The sequence below is a fragment of the Rhododendron vialii genome, chromosome 4a, assembly GCF_030253575.1.
Source record: "Rhododendron vialii isolate Sample 1 chromosome 4a, ASM3025357v1".
Classification (NCBI taxonomy): domain Eukaryota; kingdom Viridiplantae; phylum Streptophyta; class Magnoliopsida; order Ericales; family Ericaceae; genus Rhododendron; species Rhododendron vialii.
The window spans coordinates 41,399,766-41,423,719 of NC_080560.1; the positions used below are offsets into that span (position 1 = coordinate 41,399,766).

Consider the following 23,954-nt stretch of genomic DNA (forward strand, 5'->3'; position numbering starts at 1 on the left):
CAAGTTGGGTTGGAGCTAGGCACGGAGCTAAGTTTTAGATTGGAGGGGATCCGAGTTCGGCGTATCAAAGTTTGAATCGTCAATATTGTTTTATTCCTTGCTCAGATAAAAAAGTTAAATTTAACCAGCAATATCTTATACTCTTTGTATTATTTATTCAAAAAACTAAACATGAACAGATTAACAAAGAATTGTCATCCTTCAAAATAGTCGTCGGACGCTACATCATGCACGATTTATTTAAGGAACACTTTGTAGTTTTTTGTTGGATAAGGAAAAGCTGAGGTCACATGTTTGAGTCACAAATACTAGAAATCTACCACATTTACAAGTCAAACTAAAAAATAAAATTTTAAAAAAACACCTGCCTGACAAGTACTAACAATCAATGGGTAAAGAATTAACGGGTAAATAAACAAGATATAGCCCAGGTTATTAACGAGTTTTCCCTTTAACAAATGACAAACCAACTTCCTACTTAGATTGTCTTTTCTAAGGAGAGTTGGTATTCCTTTCCTCGTATCATGAACAGCTCGGATGTGCATAGCAAATGATCGTGATTTGCTAGGAAAGGGTTCAAAGCCAGAGGTTTACATAGACAACATGAAACGCTATCGGGCACCACTGAGAGGAGTTGAACTCTTTTCGTTGATGGCGTTGGACATGACAGGAAGAGAATTTATGATCCAGTCAAGGGAAAATTTTACCACCAATGCAGGTATTTCTTTATTTTTCATAGAAGTCATTGAGAAAATCAAAACTGTATATACCCTGCTTAAATAGAGTTACACATTCACCTTGAATGGCTTTGCTTAAATACGTAGACACTGTCACTGTTGAATCATATGCTACCTACCTTTATATGAATCATATGGCATGCTACATACCTTAATATGATTTTGCTTTTTTGCAGGCAGAAAGCCCTTGGTCACTGCACACACTGCAGCAAATGTGGCATGGTCCAAGGACAGTTTTTTGGAGATTGCTTGTATATGAGTTACTTTGTGATAGAGCAACCTTGATCTCCCGAATGTTATAAAGTCTCTAGTTATTGGTTTGTATCCTCATAGTTTCTATTGAGCTTATCCATTTAGTAGATGGTTTCAATTTTGGGGAAATGCCTTTTCTGGTCAACGGAGGCAAGCGATGTCACACAAACGTTGAGCGATACCCACATGCCTAATCAACACTAAATGCTTTATTATACTTTTAAACAAGCAAACAACAAATGTATTTTGCTCTAAGTCGTGCTTCATTTGAAGTGTATTGTAGGCTTTCAATGCCACTGCTAGGGAAGGGGTGGGAGTGGGCAGTAATCTAGCTTCTAACTGCTGAAATATTCCTCCAGGATGTATTGTTTTGAGGAGATAGGGGGAACATGTTCTTGAAGCAAATCAGAATCCGGACTGGATTTGCCTCGTCTGTCGTGGAATTTGCATATGCAGTTCGCGCAGGCAAGCAAAAGCATGGCCTCCCATGCACCGGGCTTCTTTATAGGAAAGTAATTTCAGTAACCATTCACAATATGACGTATAGATTTCTCTTGGTACAATTGGAGCTAAGTTCAAACTGTCCACTTTCCAGATTTCTAAGCTGGGCTTCAAGTCAGTCGCACATTATCTCATCCAAACCCAACGATCACAGCCTGATTTCTACAAAAAAAATCCTGGGAGCTTTTAAATAATGAATACTCCATTGACTTACCTTGATTGAGAGACCTTGGTGCAGAGATCTTCTCTGGCTTTGGAATCGGGATAATAACTCCCCTTACCGGGGTGGTTGTTCCCACTTCTTAAGGGTCCACTTGAATATTGTGATTCATACAAACCACGAGGTTACAGGAATTATCGGTTATGCGGTGTCGGGAAATTTGTGCAAATTATGCGAAAGTTTGAATAAACAGGTGTTTACATATGCCAATCGCTTTAACAATGAGTGTGATCTTGATTTATTCCTTACTGCCATGGATTGTCCCAAAACCAGAGCTGCATTCAACCAATCTACATGCATCTTCGACCACCCCACTCATAAACACTCACTTGTCATCAACAATGATATTCATCTGGATAAAAATCCAATAAAGAGTTGCAAATACATTATCGAAAAAAACAAACAAAAACATATGGGTGACTAGGAGCACGAGAGTCTGTGCATGCACAGAGCATAGCTCTAGTCATTTAACAAAAGTATTTGATTGCATTGTCATCCAAGTCCCCCAAAGAACTATTCTAAATCCTGACGAGCCTTGTAAGACTTTTAGCTATAAAGGCTATTCAAAATATGGCCCATCAATGGAATGGGCCAAATATGGTCTATGAGTTAGGCCCATAAAAACTATTTCTAGTTCTAGACCTCTTTTATCCTTCAGTATCATCTGAAATTGCACGACAATCGAACGACAGCATTTCCTTCAGCTTTTGATTGGAGGGAGAGAAGGCCTTATTACCAATATTAAGGATCAAGGAGATGCACGTAAGAAAAAGATTGCATACAACTTCCTTCACCGAATCCCTTGCCCCAGGAATTTTGACCTTCCAATGCTTAGTCCATCTTCTTCAGCACCCCATCCAAGCAACACAATCTCATGGTCTGTATAGTTGGAAGCGAAATTGTTCTAGTAAATTCCACTATTGTAATTGTCACACTCTTATATGACAGCCATAGAAATCGTTACGGGACGATTTGAGCATAAAGGTTGTAGTCTTGTTTTGATCGGTAAGGTCATGTGGCCATCAATAGTAATGATTCTTTCTAGAGCTCTGTTCAAATCAAGGGGAAATGAAATGTATTAGGGTTAGACCCTAAATAGGTAAATAAACAAATCTAAATGAAGAGGTAGAGAAATTACCCTTTCATGATGCCTCTATGGGCCTTCCAAAGGTAATCTGACTCTAGTGAAATCCCGTGTTTTTCAATCTACTCCAAGCATTAGAAAGAATCGCCCCCCTTCCCCTAGTGTATATGAGTTATATAACCATCAACATCGTCATCTTCGTCTATGGCTCTAGCATCCCACAGTTCTTGCGGGACAAAAGGAGCACTTCGTTGGTGTGTTGATTTGATAAGCGTATTCAACTATAGTGGTTGCCACTTGAGCATAACAAATAATGGTGCAAATTTGATTCTCAGTCACTTGTTGTTATGGTTAAGTGGCAACCAATACCGTTGAATACGCTTATCAAATCTGCACCAAGAAAATGCTCTGACCCTGCAGGAACTACTATAGGATGCCAGACCCAGACCCATAGACGACGATGATGTTGATGGTTATATATCTCATACCCACCGGGGGAAGGGGGACGATCTTTCGAATGGATTTAAAAACACGGGATTTCACTCGAGTCAGCTTACCCTTGGGAAGGTGTCAAGGGCTCATGGAGGCATCATAAAAGGGTAGTTTCTCTACCCTTCATTTTGATTTGTTTATTCATCTACTTAGGGTATCAAAGCTAACCCAAATATATTTCATCTCCCCTAGATCGGAACAGGGCTCTAAAAGAATCATTATTATTGATGGCAACAGGACCTCACCGATCAAAAAAACATACTACAACCTTTATGCTCAAATCCTTGAGCGGCCCATAGCAATTTCTATGACTATCATAGACGAGTTTGATGATTACAATGGTGTAATTTACTAGAGCAATTTCGCTTCCAACTATACAGACCACGAGATTGTGTTGCTTGGATGGGGTACTAAAGAGGATGGAACTAAGTATTGGATATGTCAAAATTCCTGGGACGAGGGGTTCGGTGAAGTAGGTTTTATGCAATTCCCCTTTTTTCTTACATTCATCTTCTTGATCCTTAATATTGTAATAAAGCCTCTCTCTCCGGTCAAAAATATTGTCGTTCAATTGTCCAACAATTGCAAATCATACTGAAGGTTAAAAGGAAGTCTAGAACTAGAAATAGTTTTTTATTGGCCAAACTCATTGACCATAATTGGGCCCATTCCATTGGCCCAGGACGTGTTTTGATAATTAATACCCGCCAAAGACAAACGAAGAACATTTGTTAATACTGAAAATGTATTTATAATTAACACCCGCCAAGAACAAGCTAAAAACATTTGTTAATGCTAAAAATGTCATTAGCGGATATTAATTATCAAAACACGTCATTAGCCGTCATTTTCCCTATTTTAAGTAGCCTTTATAGCTAAAAGTCTTACAAGGCCCGTCAGGATTTAGAATAGTTCTTTGAGGGTCTTTCGACTCATGGACCATATTTGGGCCCTGGGCCTGCCCATATTTGGGCCCATTCTATTGATAACAGAAAATGGGGAGTAAATTGTACCTTTTCGTTCCAAAATCTTGGTCCTCTACTTACTAAAAATTGCAGTATAACTTATGCGCCGATGATAGACGGTGATAAAAGTCGCTAGCGTTGGGCGACGGTGGGTCTTAGAAGCACCATCCAATTTAGAGAGAGAGAGAGAGAATTGGTGGAGGAGTTGATTATAGCTATTGAAAGGGTAGACACAGTGGAGTGCAATTGGTGTTTTCTTATACTCCCATGCATATGGGTAAGGTAGATTCCCATAAACACTCATTCCCTTCCATCAATCCCCTAGAATAAAGTAGGGCAAATTATTCAAATGGTCCCTATAGTTTGGTCTTTGTGTCACTTTGGTCCCTCTAATTTTAATTGGCTCGATTTTATCCCTGCAGTTTTGATTTTGTGCCAATTAAGTACAATCTCTAACTTCCATTTCCTCCTACTAACGGAACCAATTGTGCAAATTGCACATGACCCCCTGTGATTTGCACTTGGTATAAATTTTCCCTTATTCATTTAGAAACTTCAACGCAACCCATGATGATTTTGTATGTTAAAGTGCATCGTTACATGCATTAATGACAAGGGGTTAATTCACACATACTCAAATCACAAGGGTTCAAAGTGTAGTTTCTGCAATTAGTTCGGTTAATAGGAGCAAACAGAAGTTATCAATTGTACTTGATTGGCACAAAATCGTAACTGCAAGGTTAAAATCGAGCCAATTAAAAATAGAGGGACCAAAGCGACACAAAGACCAAACTATAGGGACCATTTGAGTAATTTACCCAATAAAGTAAATTAGGATTAACAAATGACAAAAAAAAAAAAAAGGATAAAGGGAGTCTTACCACATGATATCTCGGATCATTTTACAATCATGTATTTCTATGGATCCATACATTTTACGAAGATTGGTAATGGTATCTTTTAAAAGAATAGTCGGACGCTACATCCTGTACGATTTCAATTAGGAACACTTTTTGTAGTATTTTGATGGATAAGGAGAGGCTAAGGTCAAAAGTTGACATGTTGTAACTTACAAGCACTAGAAATCTACCTAATTTTATGAGTCTAATTGGTCGAGACAAGTAAAAAAAAAAAAAAAGTGGTCGGAGGAGGGCTCCACTTGCTCCTACACTTTAGTCACACAAAACATCTTTCGCTCACGCTTTCAATTTCCATTTTTGCAAATTTTAATACTTGATTAGATGTTTCACACTCACATTCACACATGACGGCATGAGCATTATACGACTTAGTCCGATACACCTCCCAGATGGGTTAGAGTATAGCCCTAGCTACCATAACAGTGACGAGTATGAGGTATTTGTTGAGTCTCCACCTTCCTTGATCAGCTTCCCTGTTAATTAAGATTGAGAGACGTTCCATACAGAGGACAAACGAATAAGGTGAGAGGGAGAGGGGATCACCTTGTCTGAGTTCTCTTTCCGGCGAGAACTCATCCAAAGTTTCCCCATTCCACAATATGGCAGTACGCAATTAGACACGCAACTCATAATCAACTCAATCCACGCTTCATTGAAGTTAAAGAAATGTCAAGTGTCAGACAAGAAACACTTTGTTTGGTTCTCCTCTCAAAAATAATCTCTCCAAAACTTTTGATTGTTTCGTCATCCGTGTTTTTTCGTATTTAGTGATTTTTTGTCAAATTTTTTACTTTTTGGATGTACATAGCGTACATCTATTTAAAACGTAAAAGAGTTTGCCAAAATATTAAAAAAAATTACTAAAAATGGAAAAATACGCAAATCTATAGAACTTTTTTATCTTAAAATTGCAAACAAACACAGTGTTTGTCACTGAATGTAGCCCTTTGGAGTACTGTCTATCTTCCATAAAACTTTGATAAATAGCCACTGAATGTAGCCCTGTGGGGTACTGTCACGGATATTAATGCTTTGTTCTCTTTACAATTCAAAAAAAAAATTTCAAAAAATACCCCCCTAAATTCTTCCTAGATTCCTTCTACTTTCAACATTTCATTCTCTATCTCTCTCCACTTATTACTCTTATTATTTTTCAAAAAAAAATTTCAAAAACCAAACCAAACGTAGCATAGGGTATACAAGAGAGCAGAAGTTGCATTGCATAAAGAGTAGATGTATAAACTCGGAAGTCAATATTTTGTGATTTATGCATGGAGAATGCAATATTTTGTGATTTATGCATGGAGAATGCAAAGCGTGTGGAAGCCAAGAGTACAACTATCTGTCACTCGCTCAACATAATAAGTCACTGAATTCTTATCAAGAGAGAGTGGAAAAAAAAACTAAACTATTCCTCGACAGAATAGCATCATCATTTGTACAGAAACGATCACTTCTGGAAATGTTCAAAGCCTTAATTTCAAAAATCAATCATGAAACTTCAAGTTGAGTATCTTTGCTATTATTTGATATTTGAGAACTCAAATGTTTGGATTTCATAGAGGAATGAGCCAGGGGGTGTTCCAACTTCAAAAAAAGAAGGTTTTGGAAAAAGAAAGGTAATTTCAAGCCCAAAAATCATATGTTTATGCAAATAATTTTCCTATCAATATGGATCTTGTTTGATAGATTTCATTGAGGTCTTTTATACGGTGCAAAAAAAATCAAAAAATTATTTTTCATTTTCATTATATTTGAATTTGAAAATTGAAGAAAAAGAACTTTTTAAAAAGGAAGATTAGTTGGAACACCACCTCAGAATCATCAGAAGAGTCATCTGATTCTGATGAATCATCTGAATCAGAAAAAGTGAATGCTAGGACTGTTTCATCTGTTACTTCATCATCAATGGAAAATAGTGATTCAACATCTTCAAATACAAACCCCATTTTACACAATTTGTGCACAAAAGTTGCACCTTACATTATGCACGCAGTCAAATTGATTTCAAATACATTCAACTTAAAGGATCAACATAAACCAAAAAAACACAGTACCAAATCAACAATACCATGTGGTCGTACTTCTTGCGAGTCATTTAAAACCCGGTGAACCTCTAGTGTGTATTGACTGTACCCGAAATGCCTGAGCATAAGTCTCGTCGAACTCCTCAAACACAGCATCTGATAAGCAAGCGAGCGAGCTACATTCTTCATCCATCCAACGTTTCTTGCATACCATTCCGTGACATCAATGCCAATTTCTACGTAAAAGAAAGTGACTTAATTGGCTGGAAACCATCTCTAGCCCCTTCAATCTGCTTCACTGGATAAACACAGCCTTTCAAAACCACTCGCATCCACTTCTAAGAACCCTTGAACATGTGCTATGCAAAAGTTCTTAGGTTTCCAGCAATAACAATTTTGGATGGCTCAGATGGGCCGACGGGTACCACGTGGATATCGGTATACAAGAATTTCTCCACACTCCAACTCCCCACCTTAACATACAACATCAAAACCTAACCCCATTTTCCTCCAAACCCTAAATTCCAATTCCCATATGCCAAAAAAAAAAAAAAACTTTCAATCCATCAAAACGTCATCCTTGTGATGAATTCACCCAAACTTATTGATTCCGCACATGAAAATCCACTAAAAAAGGAGGGGGGCCGGGGGACAAAGAATAACCCAAAGGACAAACGTTAAATAGACGAATCCAGACTCTGGATTCAAACCCACAAAAATCTCTCGAACCTAGATGAGAAATCGGGCCGAGGAGGGTGCTGTGAATCAGCGAAATGGGCGTAAATCAGTTCACAAAAAACAACATATATGCAATTCAAAAACCCAAAATATGGAGTAGTGTGCCACTACTAACTCCCTTGATGTGAAATGCAAAATACAAAGCCCCGAACACTCTATGAAAATGACCCAGAGCGGTAGCATTTGATCAAAACTTTTGCATAAAAGGAGTTTGGGAACCCAATGATACCTTATGAAATCTCTCTTAATAAAGTGTTACTTTTGCCGATAAATAATAATAATAAAATGATGCCTTACAAAATCATTACTCACAAACCAAAGATACATAATGGAATTAGAACTCTTGTGTGTGTAGAGGGAGAGACTACAAACCCATTTTTCAGCAGATATGGAGAAAGAGTAATAAGCATTGAAAAATCCGTCGCCATCAACGAGGAAATGCCGCTATACCTGTTGTTCATTACCGGAATCCTACCCAACCGTTAAGAACCCATCATCTGCATTTTAAACGACTAATATCACAAATAGGATTGTAAACTAATCCTCAGAATCCTCAGAGGACCCAAAAATAACACCATAATCTTTTTTTTCTTGCTATTCCCCTCGTAACATGCTCTTTTCCAGTACCATATTTGAAAAAATACAAAACCCAATGATTCCGCACATAAAATCCACTTAAAAAAAAAAGGGAAAAATCAAAGAACAACTCGAAGGAGTTCTTTAGTTCTCAGTGTGTGGAGAACCTCTTGGGTAATGATAATGTTATCATTGGTGGATTTACCAAGGATAAAGCTACTTTGATAGGGGCTAATAATTTTATTGAGGAGAGGCCTAATCCTAGCCACAAGAGTTTTAGAAATGGTCTTGTACACCACATTATACAAAGGCTTATGGGTCTAAACATCTTGATATTCTCTGGTTTATCCACTTTGGGAGAAATAAGGGCTATAAAAGTTTTATTCATGTCCCTAGGAACAGAATTGGTCTCAAAGCAAAGTTTGATGAATTTACAGACTTCTTGCCCTTCTACATTCCAATACTTCAGATAAAAAAATGGCTTGAATCCCATCAGGGCCAGGAGCCTTATAAGGTTGAATGCTTTTAATACAATGCCAAATTTCCTCATTGGATATGGGTAGACATAAGTTTTGATTATCCTCACTAGTGAGAGCAGGAAGGCAAGGAAAGCCATGCTGTTGAGAGGGAGCCGTGGGCCTATCTTTAAACAGATCAGTGAAAAAGCTAGAGCTGTATTCAAGACTATAAGATCATGGTTTGTTTTATTGCCAAATTCAAATCTTTACATCAGCTCTCCAAAGCCTCATTAAGATAGTCACAAAACCGACAAATTGATGTGTCTGGGCGAATAATTGCACTCTATGTTGCATGGACTCGAGTACGGATGTCAGATGCGGGTACGTGTCTAAGTATCGGATTCCTAATATTTTCATTTCAAGGATACGGGGACACACGGAATATGTAGAATCCTTAAGATATTTTACACTTTCTTTCATGCATAGTATAGGAGTTCTATGCATAGCCACTGAGATATTTGAGTCACAAAAGTTGTTTACGAAGTTATTGTCTGACTAAACATGTCCCACACCGACCCCATATTATACTTATCCGAGTCTCGAGCGCAAGACACAGTCACACGGATACTTAATACATTTTGAAGGACATGTAACATAGCCTGCACTTCAAGTGACATAAACTAGAGCTGGCTCAACAAATAGTTACACAAGCATGATATATACCATGCCATGCTCATCAAAATGAAAGCAACAAAAATCTCATCAGAGCAAATTTCACAAGGCTACTTGCAAATGTTAAGTCCAGCAGCAGCTATGAGATGACTACCCGAATAACCGAAAATAAAATAAAAACTAAGGACAGATTAGATGTCTCTGTATTCTTTGTTTTTCAAGCCAAAAGGCTCTCTAAACTCTACAAAACTATGAAACTTTTTTCTTGGTATATCTGTGTATAAATAAGTTACCTATGTGTTGCTCCATATGCATATTATGCATATGAATTCACCAAATCAACAATGTAACTGCATTTCCTCAGAAGGATCAACATTGGCCGGGAAATGTCGACGCCATTGGTGGTGGAACTAGTGCTTTGATTGCTCTCGTTTTTCCTCGCCTCCACTTGGCAATATTTCTTGTTAATGGCATTGACAGCTTTGATAATACTATCAATAGACCCATTTTCATCATTTGTCGACTTCTTTAGGCCTGAACTTAATTTTGGAACAGCACCGGGAGATTCTTCCTCAACCGGCTTGCTTGACAAAACTTTTGAGGCTGGCAAGCTGTAATTTACCCTCATGTTGCCAAAACGAGCAAATTTTGCTCTCATTTGGGAAACCGAAGGCAGTGGTGATTGATGAGGGAACTTCATCACCACCACTGTTGGTTCAGTCGGACCCACCATTTTCTCATCACCTTGAACTTTTAAAGGTATCGGGTTGGTTGCTTTCTTTTCTCCAGTAGATGGCTTCATCTCATTCAACGCTATTGGCTTCTTAATGGGCTTCTCTCTGGAACTCGGCATCTTCTTTGGAGGTTTGGAAGAAGAAGAAGAATGGTCTCTCACATTCTTGAAAGCTACAATACTTGGAGGAGTTCTAGGGGACCTAGTACCAATTGTTTTCTTGATTACTTGTTGAACCCTTAATGGAGCTGCAAACAACAAGAGCAAGGATATAAGATAGAGAAGGAAAAGCTTAAATGCGTACTTATAATTGACAATCAGCAATTTACACAAGTATATGGCACAACCTACGAAAGAGAGCCATTAAAGGTTCAGGAAAGTAGTGATTAAGAAAGGACTCAAAATACCAGATTTTGATCATTGAACTTCAACATACCAATTGTTTTCTTGATTACTCGTTGAACACTTAATGGAGCTGCAAACAACAAGAGCAAGGATATAAGATAGAGAAGGAAAAGGCTTAAATGTGTACATAATTGACAATCAGCAATTTACGCAAGTATATTGCACAACCTACGAAAGAGAGTCATTAAAGGTTCAGGAAAGTAGTGATTAAGAAAGAACTCAAAATACCGGATTTTGTTCATTGAACTGCAACAATTATTGGTTGCAAGAATCCCAACTATTTTTGGTTAGGTACAAAATCCAATGTGGCCATATGCTTTATGATATATTTGATTTATGCGTTCTCCACAACCTGACTCTTTCTTTTCAGATTCCCAAACTATGGTCATTTGAGTTTCCAGATCATCTTGCTTCTAGGGTTGAACGCATGACCATGACATCTCCAATGGAGCTCGCACCACATTTGTGGAAGCAAGCAATAGATTGAAACTGTCAAAGCTGGTGATATTGAGCACATCTATAAACCACATACAAACCGCATAAGGCACCATTTACCGATTGGGTACCATGCAAGATACGGAGTACCTACTACGAGCTTATCATGTATCTGTGTACACATCATGTCCAAATTGACATGTCGCGTGAGACACAAGGTTAGCAGCTACTTCAATGGAATAGGCATTTTTCGATGTTTGGTAGTGACACTGTCTATCTTCCTTACAACTTTGATAAATAGCACATACAAACTTTTAGAACGGTTTTCTTAAGTGAACACTCTCCCTTATTTGAAGAAAAAGTCTTGGAGATTGCACATTGGACATTGGCCACTTAATGTAGCCCTTTGGAGTACTGGCCATGTTGAGGATATTAAATTAAAGGGTATACAAGAGAGCAGAACTTGCATAAAGAATAGATGCATAAACTTAGAAGTCAAGATTTCGTGGAAAATGCCAAGAAAACTTCGAGTTGAGTATCTTTGCTTCTATTAAAATACAAACATTTTGCACTATTTGTGAACGAAAGTTGCATGTTACATTATGCACCTAGTCAAATTGATTTCAAGTACATTCCACCGAAATGATCAACATAAACAAAAAACGCAGTACGAAATCAACAATACCTTGTGGCCGTACTTCTTGCGAGTCCTTTAAAACTAGCAGTGAACCTCCAGGGCGTACTGGCTGTACCCCAAATGCCTGAGCATAAGTCTCATCAAACTCCTCAAACACAGCCCTCCGATAAGCAAGCAAACGAGCTACATTCTTCATCCATCCAACGTTTCTTTGCATACCACTCTGTGACATCAATGCTAATTTCTGCAGAAAAGAAAGTGACTTAATTGGCTGGAAACCGTCTCTAGCCCTTTCAATCTGCTTCACTGGATAGACACAGCCATTTTCATAACCACTCACATCCACTTCTAAGAACCCTTGAACAGGTGTTGTGCGAAAGTTGTTAGGGTTCCGGCAAAAACAAGTCAAGCCCAGTGCAGCTCTTTTATTCACTTCATTCTTAGCCTCCCCAACAGCAGTTAAAAATCCTTGGGTGTTAATCTGCTTAGATTTCTCAGTGAAGTGAGGATCAAAAGGAATAAGTTCACCTGGTTCAAACCATCCATAGGAGTTATCACCATAAAATGCAACCAAAACATGACCCTTTTTCTTTGTATTACAAACCGATGGACATGCAAAAGCTTCATCAAATATTTGCCCCGGCCACCATGGATGTGATTCAACCCTTCCCCAAACCATATCTCCCACCTCATGTCTGTATCCCAAATACGTCATTCTACCTTGTTTTAATGGATCAAATATTTTAAGAGCAGTTCCTTCATCATTTATATTTGCCTGACCATCTCTTCTTTCTCTATTTCCCTTTATGTCTCTAGAGGAAATCACAGCTTCCTGCTTTGCCAGGTTTGTCAAACGTGCCTTCTTCGTGACTCTAGAAGGAAATGTATTATTGCCCCCAAGTACCAATGCCTTGCGTTTGACCGCGAAATCTATACATTCCTTTTTGTTACTAATTCCTCTTGAATTGACGTCATTGTTAGCCATAATCTTCTTACCCTGAACGTTCATTAATTTGACATTTCTTACCGCTGAATTATCACGTCCACTGCCACACACCCTTCCATCTGAAGCCTTTAGCTTAACTCTACTATACATGTCAATTAAGACGTCCCCTGACGAATTTGTATTACCCTCGGACCCCATTTCGATTGGGAAAGACTTCCTTCAAATCACAACTTCAGCACTTGATAGGTGCATCTATTAGAACCCTACTATTTAAGTCATAAAAAAAACAAAATTAGCTTTTCAAAAGCTACTTTTTGTTTCAAATCAAAGATCGATCAAGAATTAACCAAATGCATACAATAAAATGTTACGAAATTGCCATCCCATAGCTGTCAAGGGCGAGAGGCGCAAGGCAAGGTGCTCTTTTTGAACCGAGGAGCACCTATGCAAAAAAAAATAGAAAAATAGCACACACCGATACAAATGTATATACACAGAGAGAGAAGAAAAGAAAAACAAAGCAAGGTCAGATTATGCACACACACACATATATGTATATAGAGAGAAAGGAGAGGGGAGAATACCTCGATTGGAGATGATCGGGAGAGAATTGAGAGAGGCTGAAAAGGTTGATAGAGAGATCACGAGAGAGGAGAAATGAGAGCGATCAATTAGAGATGTCGCACTGGAGATGTCGAGAGAGGTCGACCGGAGATGTTGAGAGAGAAGGTCGACTGGGAGACGAATGACTGAAGTGAAAGCGTAAAGGTAATAGTTTAACCTACCTTTGATCCTACGGCTATGATTAAAAGTGAAAGAGGCGTGCCTTTTTCTCGCCTTTGCACCTTTTCTCGCCTAGGCGCGCCTTGGCTGCCCTTCATTGAAGGCGCCTCGCCTAGGCTAAGTCAAGGCGCTAGACTTGTGCCTAGGTGCGCCTTTGACAGCTATGTGCCACCCAAATAAAAAATAGCAATTGAATGCACTTTCTGTCTTTGGAACGAAATATTGTGGTATTTTTACTCCTAAAAAGCCATAGAACAATCCCAAAACTAAAAGCAAAATCTTATTCAAATTATATGCATAGGGAGACTAAGTTACACTAGTCGGATCAGTCCAAGGTCGAATTCGTCGGGGTCGTCAAGTGCCTTCTCGCCCCTAATGTACTCTAGTGATACCAGTGAGCGGTAACTTTGAGTTGTAACAATAAATGCAAAGCAATCAAGGTATAGTAATTACAGTAATGATGTGTGCATCATACGTGCAACATCATCCTAGTGTTGGTTTACTTTAATAACCCACCATAGTGAGGCTCAAAAGCAATGAGTTCATCTACCATAGGTCCTATCTCCATAAAATGCAACAAGAGTTGACACTCTTTCTACATGCAAAAGCTTTATCAATATTTGGCCCATATGGAGGTGATTGGTAGTCAACCCTCCCCCAAGCCATATCTCCCACCTCATACTAAGCACATTTTTAAGTCTCCCTTCTTCGCATGATGAATCCGAACTATCAAAATGCATATCGTCTCTCTCTTGTTCGTCTACTTCCCTTTATAACGCTAGAAGAAATTACAGCTTCCCGTTTTGTCAGGGTCATTAAACTTGCCATCTTCGTGCTTCTAGAATAAAACATAATGTTCTCCCCCATTGGCAATTCAGTAGGTTTAAGTAAAAAGTTCTCTTTTCTGACAAATTCCCCTCGAATTAATTTCACTATTAAAAAAAATTCTCTACCTGCTCATTCATTGATTTGACATTTTTGACCACCTAATTACCTTGTCTATCATCGTAAACCCTACCATCTAAAGCCCTAAGCTTAACTCTGCTATTCATGTCCATTGAATTGTGTCCAGAAGAATTCGTAGTCCCTCAGATGTAAAAACGATCCCTTTTTACCGACAAAAGACTTCTTTAAAAGTCTAAATTTCAAAAGCGTTTTTTTCTTCAAATCAAGGATTGGATCACCTCATAATTATCGCATCTGCTACCACATACCACACACCCTTCTATCTGAAGCCCTAAACTGAACTCTATTATACACATCAATTAAGATGTGTCCCTCGAACCCATTGACTGAGAAAGACTTCCTTCAAATCACAAGTATAGCGCTTGATAGGTATTTATCTATCAAGAAAATTAGCATTTCAAAAGGTACTTTTCATTTCCAACAATAGATCGGATCGAACATTATTCTTAAATGCCTTTGAATTAAACCAAATGCGTACACAAAACAGAAACCAACTTTAAGCATCAGTGCTTTTGGACACGAAATGGAACAAGGAAATGAACATATATCAAAACGAGCAAACGTGTACTTCTTAAGCAGGGGGAAGTCAGAGAACAAATCAGGAGGTTGTTCCTAGTTTGTTCTGTTGGTGGGGATGCATACAAGGGTGTACTCTGACTGTGGTTCTAATGATCAATGCTCAGTTTCCTAGTGTAGCACTCGCTTGTAGAGGAAGACACATGTCCACATAGGATTGGTGGAAGTGCATCATATAAAGTCTAATGGTCGAGATGTTCTTCAAAGAACTTATTTTTCGTTTAAAAATAAACTATATCTATAAAATGCAATGAAATTTCCAGCCAAATAGAAAGCAGCAATAGAATGCACCTAACAAATCCCAATATTTCAAGCTAAATCTTATTCAAATTATACAAATATTGGGCCGTCCGGCTGAACCATCACATTGACCCACAATGTTCAGTTTTCGCTATTTGAAGCCCCGACCATACATGCCACGGAAACCGTCCAAAACCACACTTGTCGGTTTATGAGACGGGTAGGTTGGGTGCCTTGGCTTTTACAGGTTTCAAAGGAAACACAAAATCAAAGGTTTAATGCCTGAAAAGAGAACCTAAAGTTAAAGGAAAGATAAGTTAATCCCCCAAAACGAACTTTCTGACTGAGAAAAACTAAAAATGAAGAAATCAAAGAAAACCAAAAAGGGGTTAGGGTTAACATTTAGGGGTTTCGAACATGAAAGTGATGAAGTCACTCTTGCTACGGCTGGCAGTGACTGCCATCGCCAGGAGAGGGAGAGGAGAGAGAGGGGTGTCACACAAATCCATTGGGGAATCATAAAAAGGAAGAGTTGGGAGCAGGGTAACCAATGGAGGCTATTGGATTATTGCCACATGTAGAGCCAGGGTGTCTATAAGATGTCTCTCGGGTCGGGTTTCATGGGTTTTTTGTAGCCTTAGCCTTAACCCTTAACTTACCACCCGCTAGAGGCACAACAAAATTTTAAGTCTGCAAACTGATTTCGACTACTCAATGCTTGCAAATTGTCCGACAGATTCGGATCGGATCCGTCCAGTCAAATATGTTGGGTTCATCAAGTGCCCCCTCACCCTTAATGCATATGGTTACTGAGGTACTCTAGTGATATTCAGTGAGCCGTATTGTAACCACAAATATGAAGTAATCAAGGTGCAATAATTGTAGTAATAATGTGTGCATCATACGTGCAACATCATGAGAGTGTTTGTCTACTTTATAGTTCATCTAGTTCAAACCAACCATAGGTCCTATCTCCATAAAACGGAACCAAGCATTGACACTTTTTCTTGATACTCCCTCCGTCCCCATTCTTTACTCCCTTGTGGGAGTCCGTGCCACTTTTCAAATTGATTATATCTTGCAATCTATAATTTTTATGGTGATTTTGAAAACATCGTTCAAAAGAGCTTATTGAGATCTATCAAACAAGATCAATATTTCATATAAATAGAATAACCAATTAAAAGTTATAATTAGTTTTTTATCCGGTTGAGATAGGACAAGGGACAAAAGAATCGGGACGGAAGGAGTAACATAGATTGATCTTCATCAAACATTTTCTAGCCCATATGGAGGTGATTGTAAGTCAACCCTTCCCCAAGCCATTTCTCTCATCTCATATGAATCTCCCACATTGTTTAGTCTCCCTTTTTCCCATGTCGAATCCAAATTATCAAAATACATATTGTCTATCTTGTTCGTCTACTTCCCTTTAAAACTCTAGAACAAGTTACGGCTTCCCGTTTTGTCAGGGCCATTAAGCGTGCCATCTTCTTCCTTATAGAATAACACATAATGTTCTCCCCAATTGCCAATTCATTAGCTTTAAGTAAAAAATCTCTTTTCTTACAAATTCCTCTAGAATTATTATCGCAATTATCAAAATTGAATAAAAAATCTCTTCTGGAACATTCATTGATTTTACATTTTTTACCACCTAATTATCTTGTCTATCATCATAAACCTGACCATCTAAATCCCTAAGCTTAACTCTACTATACATGTCCGTTGAATTGTATCCTGAAGAATTCGTAGTAACCTTAAGTCCCTATATATAGACAAAAGACTTCCTTCAAAGTATAGCAATAACGCTTAATAGGCACATCTTTACAAAAGAACATGTTATGGAAGTCAGATAAACAACAAAGTTTAAATTTCATATACTGCTTTTTTGGATTGAACATTATTCTTTACACAAAACACAAACAATTTTTAGGCATCCGTACATTTGGACACAAAATGTATTAAGGGCAGGAACATGTATCAAAACAAGTAAACTTGTACCTCCTAAGAAGATATTCTGAGGAAATCAAACTCATCGACTTCTATTGGATTTTCTCTTGTTTAAAATTCTAAGATACCTATGATAATGTACGCATAAGAGAGAGGGAGAAGGAGGGAGATGTAGACAAAATAGGAGGTTGTTCTGTTGGTGGGGATGCAGACAATGGTGTGCTCTGGCTGTGATAATAATGATAAGAGCTCAAAGATATCCAGCACTTGACTGCAAAGGCAGACACATGTCAACATAGGATTTGGGTAAGAACGTATATAAAGTACTACGGTTGGCTGCAATGCTTGCATAAACAATAAACCAACTTTTTAACTATCCATGGGTTTGGACACGAGATGTAATAAGTATGTGTGCCTGTATCAAAATGAGCGAATACATACCTCTTAAGGAGATGTTCTAAGGAAATGGAACCCATTGACTTTTAAAGATTTTCTTTTGTTTAAACCCTAAGATTTCTAGCTTGCCAGCTCTTTTAACTCATAGCACTATTATACTATTATTCAAAGTTGAATCATCATCACGAGTTGAGTCCCCATTGCATACGAATCTGCATTAGCCAAATAATAATGGGGATACAGACACAGAGAGGGGGGTGGGGGATCAAATTGAGAGGTTGTTCTGTAGTTGGGGACGTCGACAAGTGAGTGCTTTAGTTGTGGTTCTAATGATACAACTCAGACATAGCCTAGTGCAATACTCGCCTATAAAGTAAGACACATGTCAACATAGGATAAGTGTACACATGTCATATAAGATTCTGTGGTTGCCTACAATATCGTGTATTCTTCTTTCAGAGTTTAAAGACAAACAAGATTGTGTGGTTGCCTAAACAAAGTAGCAATTTTGTATGTAATTCTTTGCATTGGTTCCAATATTGCATTAATCTTATTCCTAATAAGCATTTGGCGAGTGAGTTAAACGGAGATACCATGAGAGCGGTAATTAAGCATGTAACTATGGATGCTTAGCAACCCAGCTAGATTAGGTGCAGCAGTAGAGTTCGCATGAAACGTGCATAGTCAAATTCCTAGCTAGCAGCACTACACCCTCTCTCTTCAAACTACTACATTTGATGCACTTGAGTTATATTAGTTGCCAATCACAACATAAGTTGTATTAGGAATGCGTACATCAAACGTACATTACCGGTACAACACCACAGATTTAGCACATCAAGTTTCTATCTAATAATTAATCTCTTCTATTCATCTTACAAGAGTTTACAACCTTCCTTCTTTCAATGGATCAAGATTCAGCCATTAGAGCATAGGATCGCCAAAAGTAAAATGGGGGGGAAAATGTAGTTATAACAACTAAATAGGTATTTTTCTATATTCCTAAAATAAACCACAGCTTCCTGTTCTCTATCACAAAACTCACCACCATCAAATGTGCTCTTGTAGTGCTTTTAGCAGGAACCTATTAGTGCCCAAAATTGTAAACCCCTTAGTCCAAATCATGAAATTTTCACCTTTGGGATTCTTGGAGTTGACATTTTTCCAACCAAATTACCATTTCTACCAGCACAAAACCAAATGTTCCTAGCCCCAAGTTTAAATCTTATGGATGTCTAACTTAAGCCGAATTTCTCCGAATTGCAAGTTTACTCCGACCAAAAACACATGACAAACATGGAAATCGTTGAAACCACACTCCCTTCCCATATCCAATTCACTAAATACTTGTAGCCACCGTTTGACTGGGAAAAGAAAAAAAAACCCAAAACTGTTAAGGAACCACGTTGCTTGGGTATGGAATGAGTGAGCACTAAGTATAATGTTGCGACCTAACCTAACAATTTACACTTTTGGGTTGGATATAAAGTGTCTAATGGCATCGGAGAGAGGCTCATTCCACCCCACATTTTAAAAGTTTATAATCCACATCCCATGATGGCAGACTCAACGAAAATGTTGCACAATGATAGACTCAAAAAGAGGCTACACGTGACGGACCTAAAAAATGGGCTTCACATGAAGGGGGATACTAAGGAAATACAATCCGTCATTGCTTGGGTATGAAATGGTTGATCACTTAATATAATGTTTAGATCTCTCCACCTTATGACTTGAGCTTTTAGGTTGGATATAAAGTTCCTACATAAACAAGTTTTAAGTGACAAATTTCCTAGTGTATTGCTTACACATTTTGTCTTGAACTTACGCCAAGATTAAGCAGAACCCTAATGTGTGGTTCCCTCAGCATTTTCCATTGTTCCTAAAAGAAGTTCTTTTTGGTAAAGAAATTTTTTGCTGGGTTCTGAAAAGAAAATATTAAAGACCCAGAAAACTTCTACCCAAAATAACGCATTGATTTCTGTCTCCTATAAAATCCCAAAGAAAACCCAGTACTTGGAATAAATAATGACTAGTGTGTAACAAGAATCTTTACTTTTAATCAACATAAATAAACTTGTCATACAAGAAACAGAGAACACATACCTCCTCAGCTCTCTCTTTTTAAGCAGAAGATGAGACGCATTGCTGCTTTGCATTTCTGGTTGCGCTGAGGTATATGTATACACGGGGACGGGGGGGATATTATTCATGGCTAGAGAGAGAGAGAGAGAGGATTCTCTAGTCTGTTGTTTTGGCAGTGGAAAGGTGGCCGGGGACGTGCTCTGCTTCGGTTGGGTACCAGTAGCCCTCTGTGCAGTGGCGGTACTCTCTTGTGGAAAATGACACGTGTACCCTTTTTTGGAACTTTGTGATAGGAAGTGGGAACGGATCTTGTTGGGCCCTCTCAATGGAAAAATTATTCACTCTCTGAGATACCGTAGCGGTGCCTCTTTTTTTCTCTCACTCATCAATTAGGACTCAAGATATTATAGTTGCATCAATACCCGTGTGATGAAAATAGAGTTTGTAACGTTGATCAAAGATTGGCATGAAACAAATCGGGGTAGTTGATGGGCAAACTTTCGCTTATGGCTCCCCCAGTTTAAGCAAATTTTTGCAACACCAATTTATTTTTAAAAGTGGAGTCCAAATTTGTTCGGCCATCCAATTTTATCGATGTCTTGTTTCTTTCAATTTTTAATTTTTTTTAGACCATTCCGGGCAGAAAAAAAGGTTTGGAATCCTTCATTTTTATAGAACCTGTTGAGAAGAATATCCATGTCGAAAATCAATTTAGTCGGACTTTATTTGCTTCATAAACGAATCGCGTTTGTACGAGAAAAAAAGAGTCAAATATGATTTGAATTTTTTTTTGTAATGTACGTTGGAAAACATTTTTAAATGAAAACGTAAAGAAATTAGCAATCTAGTGATATACCTTAGATTCGGTCATGACATGTGTACAATAAAATTTCTTACAAATAGTAGTGTCGTGTGACGGAGCACTAGCAAAAGTGAGAGAGTACACTCCCACTTTTTGTAACCAAAATAGAAAGCAAACAAGAAAGAGAGAAAATACAAAGTCAACACTTTGTTTGGGTGAGGAAAAATACAAAAATGCTACTTGCACAACCGTTGTATTGGTCGTGTGCGTAATTTTGACCATTCATATGTATTTGGATGGTTTATATTTTAAACAAATTCTTTCAAGAAAAAATCTAACTTTTATGTGAAAAAGTTTGAGTGAATCTTGACCATTTATTGCAGCAATGGACGGTTAAAAATTGGTTATGTATTGTGTTTTACACAACTGTTATGTGTAGCACTTTTGGGAAAAATAACGTGTCTTAAGGGGTAAGTATTTTTTGGCTCTTTCTTTTCTTTTCCGAGGAACCAAACAAGGTGTTAAGTAAACGAAAACAAAACCCCCCAAAACCCTAGTTCTTCTTCCTTCCTCAAAACCCTATCAGGAACCCAAAACCCCAATCAGGAACCCCAAACCCTAGCGTCATGAGGCCATTGGACGAGAAAGAAACCACACAGGTCTTCGAAAAGCTCTTCAAATTCACAGGAAACAACCTCAAGAACATCGTCGAGAACCCATCACACGAAGGCCCCGACCCAGACCCAGGTCGATACTGCTTCCGGTTGCAGAAGAACAGAGTCCACTACGTGAGCGAGTCCCTGGTCAAGCGAGCCACCAACATCAAGCGCGAAAAGCTTGTTTCGTTGGGTACCCAAGTGGGCAAATTCACCAAAGGAGGTAGCTTTCACTTGACCATTCAGTGCCTTAATCTGTTGGCTACCAATGCCAAGCACAAGGTCTGGCTCAAACCCACCTCGGAGATGTCGTTCTTGTACGGGAATCATGTCTTGAAAGGTGGGTAATTGCCTAATTGCTACGATTTTTCTTGCATACTTTTGATTAAACAGAATTAGGGTTTGGGCTGCTAAACAAACTAAGCTACTTGAGTCTGAGCTCATGTTCGTTAAGTAAAAGCTTGTTCAATACTGGTTTAGCATTGCTTGAAAACTCAACAGGCTTCTAATATTTGTTTGGATTTTGCTTGTTATCACTTGGAACAATCTTAAATGAGTTTTAATGAAAGTTGCGTAACTGCCTAGTTGGTACAATTTTTCTTACAAACTTTTGAGTGAACAGAATTAGGGTTGCAAGCTCGTTGAGCTCTAGTGGTTTGTCATCTGAACTGAAATCCCGAACAAGCTTTAATGGAGTCGAGCTTGAGAATTTTGGTATTTGTATAATATGTAAGCTTATCGAGCCCAAGAATTAAAGTGTTAAAGATTTGGTTGAAAACTTAATGAGCTTCAAATGTTTGTTCAAATTTAGCTTGTTATCACTTGAATCAATCTCAAATGAGTTTATGAGTGGCTTAGCATCATTAACTTTAAGTAAAGAAAAGGAAAAAAAGTTGTACACCATGTACATCTAGAACTTTTGCATTTTGGTTTAAGGGAAAAATTACAGTAACCCGCCCGACCACAAGCTAGGCAGTGTGTACTCATGATGTACAAATTCTTTTATAAGCTGTTGTTGTGTTTGTAGACTCATTGAAGGAAACACACAGTAGTAAAAGTTGGAACTTTTAACTTTGAGTCTTCCTTGAGTTGAGTACGAGTGTACAACTCACTTTGGCGTAGCATGACGGAATTTGATTTAGTTTTGGTGGTGTTGTACTACATGTTTATAGACTTGTTGAAACAGAATCTGTATTTTGTAACAAATAAAGCAGAATAGGATGATCTCCAGCCTCTAGTAAATGTTGTAAATTGGTGAATTTGCGGATTTGAGTCTTCCTTGATCTGACTTAGAACTCATTTTGACATATTTTTTAGTCAATTTGATGTAGTTAACTAGTTATGATATCTTTGTACAGCATGTTTGTTTGACATATTGAAACAAAATGCTTAATATTTTGACAAATAATGTGCACCTAACAGGTGGGTTGGGGAGGATAACGGAGAATATTGTTGCTGGGGATGGGGTGGTGGTGTTTTCAATGGCGGATGTGCCATTGGGTTTCGGAATCGCTGCGAAGTCAACCCAGGATTGTAGGAAGATGGACCCAAATGGGATTGTTGTGCTGCACCAGGCTGATATTGGGGAGTACTTGAGAATGGAGGATGATCTGTGAAAAAGGGTAGTTGATTGTCATCATTTGGTGGTTTTGGCAAGTATTGGTAAGTGGGCTGGGTTTGATGTTGGGGGGATAAATTTGGATCCTTTTCTGTCGGTGTTGAGCAATTATGTAGCTTTACTTTATATAGTTCTGTATGTGGGATTTATTTTCTTTTGATATTTAAAAGCTTTTTTAACATGATTACGATGATTAGCTTCAAGTTTGAAATGCTTCGTTTTGGCATAGTTGCTTTTTGAAATGTACTTTGGCATTCATGTGCCTCAGATGATACCTTCTGTCTTCTGTCACATTTCTTATAATGGGAAATCTAGAAAGTCTTTACTGTCTTAATCTTAACTTATTTTCTGATATACGTGATTTCTGTTTAACTGATCAATTATAGACATGGTAAGCGACACGTCTTTGTTTTTAACCGCTGTCGTGCCAATTTTAGCTTTTTAATGTAATCTCAAAGTATTTGAATTTGGTGATCCTGTTCTTTCTATGTGATAGAAGCTCTTGTAAGTTGTGAAAGAGCAGGGCTAGGTGAAGGTTTAGGTCCATGTCATGTACAAGGTGGAGTTCACTTGTTATGCAAAAACCTGTTGCCATATGTTTTTTGTTAGGTTCATTAAAAAACAAGGACCCACCTCTTCTCACTAATCCCCATGTTTTCTATATTAGCTGAAATTTTTCCAAGAAAGTGAATGTAGCCTACTTCTTTCACTCTCGAATCTTATTTCTCTCTACTTATGAGCCTGGATTCATCAAGGCAAAAACACATTCTCATTCTATTCTGGTTTATCTATGAAAGGCCAGTTCCGATATGGTGTAGCCATGGTAATAATTTCTGCCTTGCTTTGCTTGGGACATGTTGCATGAGATGTCCGTTTCAGCTTCTAGTTATCTTGGAGATAGGAAAGTTGCTACAGCTCATGGTATTGGTACTAGCTGGTGTATGCATCATGGGTGGGATCATTGGAGCTGCTTGCACTCTAATGTGCTTTGTGTTGCATTATGTTTGCATGAACATTTGTAGGTTTTGTATTACACATATGCGTACATGCTAATGATAACACTTTAGTACACCAGTCAGCA

At 38.2% G+C, this 23,954-nt stretch overlaps 2 protein-coding genes across 9 annotated transcripts; one reads left to right on the top strand and one right to left on the bottom strand.

The window, feature by feature from the left end:
• Positions 1-9,672: 9,672 nt before the first annotated feature.
• Positions 9,673-20,017, bottom strand: LOC131322119 (PWWP domain-containing protein 1-like). Of its 8 annotated transcripts, none has more exons than XM_058353276.1 (4): positions 19,819-20,017; positions 11,901-13,064; positions 10,812-10,850; positions 9,673-10,623 (listed from the first exon to the last, which is right to left on the bottom strand). In XM_058353276.1, exons 2-4 carry the CDS (start codon positions 12,994-12,996, stop codon positions 9,959-9,961), a joined length of 1,800 nt encoding a protein of 599 aa, XP_058209259.1. In that variant the 5' UTR covers positions 12,997-13,064; positions 19,819-20,017; the 3' UTR covers positions 9,673-9,958. The 8 variants fall into 8 exon arrangements, with proteins under 8 accessions (XP_058209259.1, XP_058209260.1, XP_058209262.1 ...); XM_058353277.1 differs by having other exon boundaries at positions 11,901-13,061; positions 19,819-19,910; XM_058353279.1 differs by lacking the exon at positions 19,819-20,017 and adding an exon at positions 13,383-14,928 and having other exon boundaries at positions 11,901-13,061.
• A 1,079-nt stretch (positions 20,018-21,096) lies between these two features.
• LOC131322120 (uncharacterized) lies at positions 21,097-23,207 on the top strand. Its single transcript, XM_058353283.1, has 2 exons — positions 21,097-21,595; positions 22,678-23,207. The coding sequence occupies exons 1-2, from the start codon at positions 21,226-21,228 to the stop codon at positions 22,869-22,871; spliced, it is 564 nt and encodes a 187-aa protein (XP_058209266.1). The 5' UTR covers positions 21,097-21,225; the 3' UTR covers positions 22,872-23,207.
• Positions 23,208-23,954: the final 747 nt, after the last annotated feature.

Excerpts from the sequence above, each read along its gene's own strand:
- LOC131322119 (XM_058353276.1), bottom strand. The coding sequence starts at position 12,996 with ATGGGGTCCGAGGGTAATACAAATTCGTCAGGGGACGTCTTAATTGAC. Across the intron at positions 10,851-11,900 it reads GCAAGAAGTACGGCCACAAG|CTCCATTAAGTGTTCAACGA; the intron begins GTATTGTTGATT and ends TGTTGTTTGCAG. Across the intron at positions 10,624-10,811 it reads AGTAATCAAGAAAACAATTG|CTCCATTAAGGGTTCAACAA; the intron begins GTATGTTGAAGT and ends TGTTGTTTGCAG.
- LOC131322120 (XM_058353283.1), top strand. The coding sequence starts at position 21,226 with ATGAGGCCATTGGACGAGAAAGAAACCACACAGGTCTTCGAAAAGCTC. Across the intron at positions 21,596-22,677 it reads CGGGAATCATGTCTTGAAAG|GTGGGTTGGGGAGGATAACG; the intron begins GTGGGTAATTGC and ends TGCACCTAACAG.